General features: G+C 65.7%; 2 protein-coding genes across 2 annotated transcripts in view; both read left to right on the plus strand.

Moving 5' to 3' along the window:
- EMIHUDRAFT_241201 (hypothetical protein) overlaps nucleotides 1-2877 on the plus strand; it is a gene marked incomplete at both ends in the record, with an annotated part of 4641 nt that extends 1764 nt beyond the window's left edge. The window contains 2 exons of the mRNA XM_005773812.1: nucleotides 320-572; nucleotides 2709-2877. Of these exons, the coding sequence (XP_005773869.1) occupies nucleotides 320-572; nucleotides 2709-2877 (422 nt within the window). The remainder of the gene's footprint in view (nucleotides 1-319; nucleotides 573-2708) is intronic.
- A 751-nt stretch (nucleotides 2878-3628) lies between these two features.
- On the plus strand, nucleotides 3629-4396 carry EMIHUDRAFT_241203 (hypothetical protein; the record flags this gene model as incomplete). Its single annotated transcript, XM_005773813.1, has 1 exon — nucleotides 3629-4396. The coding sequence occupies one exon, from the start codon at nucleotides 3629-3631 to the stop codon at nucleotides 4394-4396; it is 768 nt and encodes a 255-aa protein (XP_005773870.1).
- Between the last annotated feature and the right edge of the window lie 392 nt (nucleotides 4397-4788).

Consider the following 4788-nt stretch of genomic DNA (forward strand, 5'->3'; position numbering starts at 1 on the left):
ATAATGATAATAATAATGATGGTAATAATAATAATGATAGTAATAATAATTGCTAATCAACTAGCTAAGCTCGAGGTGTGGGTCTCCGAGGTGTGCGCCCTCGTCGAGGCCGCCACCCCGCCCCCCGCCCCTCCCTCCGCCTCTCGCCCGCTCGGCCCGGACGAAGCGCTGCAGGAGCTGCGCTGCTGGCCCGCGCGCCTCCTCGAGCCCGCGCGCCTACCCGAGCTGCGTCGCCGAGCTGGGCCACCACCCGGCCCCGCCGACGCCGCGGCTGCCGACGCCGACGCCTCCGCCACCGCCGGCAGCCACAGCGGCGCAGCCAGCACGGCGGTGACCAACGCGCCGCGGCTCTCGCCGGCGGAGCTCGCTGTGGCGCTCGCCGCCGCGAACGAGTTCGACCCCCCCTCCCGGCCGCCGCCCAAGAAGATGCTGCCCAAGCTGCAGCCCGTCGCGGCTGCTAGCCGCAAGAGGCTGCAGCCCGGGCTGGCGGAGGAAGAGGAGGAAGAGGCCGCCGCGACGCTGCAGAGCGAGACCGAGGCCGCAGAGCGGCGCGCCGCGGCGCGCTGGCAGCCGTTAGGGGGTGAGGGCAGGGGGTGAGGGCAGGGGGTGAGGGCAGGGGGTGAGAGTACCGGGGGTGAGAGCCCGCTCCTCGGCAGCGATGGAGGGGGAAATGGGGGCAGGGCGGGTGGCGGTTTGCCCCTCGCATGGCAGTATTCGGATCTCTGTCTCTGCACTCTTCGACAGCTCCGCGGCTCCCCCGCTCGCCAGACACCGGGGAGACGCTGCACCACACACAGCCGCCCTGCGCCCTGCGCGTCATGCATCATCGATATGGTGTCTCCCTCCCTCTCTCTTTCATGATCTCCTTATCTTTCCTCTTGAGAGAGATTTTTAGCAAAATACCAAACAAAGCCACTCTAACACTCACACGTTGTGTTTGTGTTCCTCTTGTGAGAAAAAGAAAGAAAGAAAAGAATGAAAACAGTAACAAACAAACCAAACAGCAGGATTTTGGAAGGGGACGATCAGGGACACCAGTTCACCCACACGAGAAAGGACGAAAGAAAGAGAGTAAACATGGAGCACTTGGAGTGCGCACCGCAGTCAAGAGTCATTAACCTCACATCCAGGGCCGGGGAGCTGAGGAGCGCACCCAGCGGGCCGGATGATCGGGATCGGGTTACGGGCTAGAGAGCCCTAGCCCCGGGGGTGCGCGTTCGCAGGGAAAGGGCCGTAAAATAAACACGGGTCCCCGAGGGTTAGCTCTGCGCTCCGGGTTTCCCCTAGCAGCGGAACGCCCCCTCTACTCGGGGCTAGTAGACACCAGACACTAGCACGACAACACACACATTCCTCACTGACGTCACCACTAGGAACCCCCCGCTCCGCGCACGGTCTCCTCACCCCCACTCCGAGGGGGGCCCTCCCTCCCCTCGGTCCTCCCTCCTGTTCGCCTTCCGATGGTCACGCGACGACTGTGGGGGCCGGCCTCCCCTCCTAGCCTTCTTTGGCCGCGGTCCCGTCGCCGTTTCGTCCTCTCTGCCCGATCCCGCTGACTCCGCCTCCGGCGACCCCGCTCCCGACCCCCTGGGCGAGGACGGTGGCATTGGGTCACACCCACTTCTACCCCCGGGAGGTCGAGCCCGCTCTCCCTGGTCGACGAGTCGCGCCCGCACCCGCGGCCTCTCTACCGTCCTTGGCTCGCCCCCCCCCTCCGCCGGCTCCTCTTCAGGCTCGGGGAGGCGTGGCCCTCCCTGTCGAAGATCGCGGTGAACCGGTTGCCACTGCGACGGGCCTTCCCCCGGTGAGCTCGTACGTCCCGACTCCACTCGCAGAGGCCGCGTCAGCTCATCTCTCGCCTCCTCCGACAGCTGACCCCAAGCCCCCCCTGGGGCCCTCCGGCCTCGGCCTTCCGGCTCGCCGGCGGGCCCGTTATCGTATTGCGGCAACTCCCCTCCCCCAGCTCCTCCTCCCGGGTACTCCAGCCTCCGGCGGGGCGGTTCCGGATCCCCCAGGTTATTCCGAGCGGGTCCATACGGTGGCGGCCCCGCCGGCGGCGGGGGTGGAGGCGGTGGCAGGGGCGGCGGGTACGGTGGCGGCCCTCGCGGCCAAAACGCCTGGTGTGGAGCCGCTGGGCGGCCCCACGACCCTGCAGCCGTTCCAGCGGCGGGGGCGGAAGTGGCAATGTGGGTGGCGGAAACGGTGGCGGCACTGGCGGCCGCACCGCCTGGTGTGGAACCTCAGGGGCGGCCCCTCGACCCAGTGGTCGCTCCAGCTGCGGAGGCGGAGGCGGTGGTGGTGGGGGCGGGCCTGGCGGCGGTGCCGGCCGCCGCAACTCCTGGAGCGGGGCCTCGGGGGCGGCCCCCTGCCCCTGCGGTCGTTCCAGCCGCGGTTCCACGCGTCGGCCGACTACCCCACTCGTAGGGGGGGCCTAGCTCTCTTCTCCCCTTGGGAAGGGGGGGGGGGCCAGGGCCCGGATTCGCCGACCAACGGGTCCGCCTCTCCCTCCCAACGCTCCGCGACGGGTCGTAGACTGCGCAGTAACCGCGCCGCCCCCCCCCTCGCCCGGTCCCTCTCTATTCGGTCCCACACCGACCGGATATCAAAGGCCGAGTTGTGCTCGGACAGCGGGCGCGCGAAGCTTTTTTTTCCTCTCGATGCCACTTCCGCGAACAAAGCCGTCGCACGCCGAAGCGCCCCGCTGCCAGGCTTGTAGCCATGCACCCGCAACTGACCCTCGACAACAATCAGATGTGCGTGGACCAGATCCTCGCCTTCCAGCGGTGCCACGAGGAGGTTGGCCTCTGGGGCAAGCTGACTGCCCGCTGCAACACCGAGAAGAGCCTGCTGGACAGGCGCGCGCGACCCTGCCGTTAGCACTCGCGTCCGCGCGCACTCGCTGATGCGCCCGGCCCGCCTTGCTGCAGGTGTTTCCGGGAGCAAAAGAAGGTGAAGCGAAAACGGAATCGCGAGGATCGGCCTATGAGCGCCGGGACGGGAGCACCCGGGCGCGGGGCGTGGCATCAGGCACTGAAAGATGGCATCATGCTGGAAGAGACCTCTTGACGAAGTGACTTCACCTTAATCGCCCGTCACTCACGCCTCCCTCCTCCCGCTGCCGCCCGGTCCTAGTCTGAGATGTGTTGAGCCCCACGAGGCGCGCCTCCTGTGTGTGATATAGCGCCCATATCGTGTCAGAGAAGGCTAGCCAGAACGAAGTCGAGAACCGTGCGGTCCGGAGGAATTTGTGCTCCTTTTGGTGAGAAGACTGTGTTGATGTACGACACCGCATCCCCGTCAGGAGGTCAGGACACAATTTCTCCGTCTCTAGTTTAACGTACTCAAGTCCTGTGTAACTGTTGGCATCTCCTGCTCCCTGTGTCTGGGAACAGAACTTCGCGAGGGAGCGACGCCGAGTAGGCTGGGGCTATACCAGGCAGCCGCGCCGAATTGGACCGCGCTCTCTCCACTGCAGCGCCTCTGCACTCCTGCCACCTGCGTCCTGGGACCTGGCTAAATAGATAAATAAACAAAGAGTCGAAGAAAAACCAAAATGAAAATCCAAATAAACAAAAAGAAAAATACTTGTTGTCATCATTGGGTGCACGGCGCCTCAGTCGGCTTCACGATGCCGACTGCCACGCAAGAAGCTCTCGCGGACGAGAAAGAGAAGTCGATCCTCGAAGAGCACAAGCAGCGCTTCTCCGCGATGAAGCTGGCGCCCGATGATATCGAGCCTTGCGACGCAAACGGCGAGAAGCTCGTCGCCGGCACGCGCGTCCAGCTCTTCGGCTTACAAGCGCGGCCCGACCTGAACAACACGTACGGCCGCATTGTCACGTACAATACCGAACGCGGCCGCTTCGGCGTGCAGCGCGAGGAAATGCTTGAAGGCAATGGCCAGATCACGTTCGGTTGGGTGGACATGGAGGTCGAGGCGCCCATGGCGGTCAAGCCCGAGAAGCTGCGCATCGCGCCGCGCCTGCCTGCGGCGATAGGGACGGCGGCAGGCTCGCGACGCGCCCACGCCCAGGACGCCAAGTATGTCCTCGATTGGCTCGACTCTGGCGGGCACATTGAGGCTCGGCATCCGGTGAACCACGACACGGTGCTCACACTTGCTTGCGCCGTTGGCGCGTCCACCCTCGTCAGCGCCTTAGTCGAGCGCGGTGCTGACGTCGAGGCCCGTGCGAAGAACGAGACCACGCCCCTCATGTACGCCGCGTTCGGAGGGCACGCAGAGATCGTGCGGACGCTTCTCAGCGGCGGGGCCCGCGTCGACGCGGTCAATGGCGACGGCCGCACCGCCCTCAGCGACGCTACGAGGGCGAACCACGTTGAGGTCGCGGCTATGCTGCGAGAGGCCGCCGCCGCAGGCAGTGGCGAACCACGTTGATGGTCGGGGGGAGTGCCGCCTGCCGCGGACGCCCCGCGCGTGCACACGGCGTGGAGCGGCAGGAGCGGACGCGCGGGGCGCGGTGAACGGTGCGGTTGCGGGGCCGCGTGCGGTTGCGGGGCCGTGGCCTCATCATTGAGCTGGATCCACCTCTGCACCGCTCCCGTCGCCGCCTCGGCCACGACTTGCAAGTTCCTCGTGACCCCGGCGCCAAGCTCCCTCCGGCTCTTCTCCGAGAGGTCATCTACCAGTGCTGGCAACACTCCTGGCTAGTTGAGATATGTAGTTCCATTTCACTGTGGCACAGCCCGCGTTACAAAACCTTGATTGTGACCATTTGCGCAAAAAGGTACATGTCAGTGCCTTCCAGAGGCAGCTGCGACCCCGCCGAG

The sequence above is a fragment of the Emiliania huxleyi genome (genome assembly GCF_000372725.1).
Source record: "Emiliania huxleyi CCMP1516 unplaced genomic scaffold EMIHUscaffold_326, whole genome shotgun sequence".
Taxonomy (NCBI): Eukaryota; Haptophyta; order Isochrysidales; family Noelaerhabdaceae; genus Emiliania; species Emiliania huxleyi.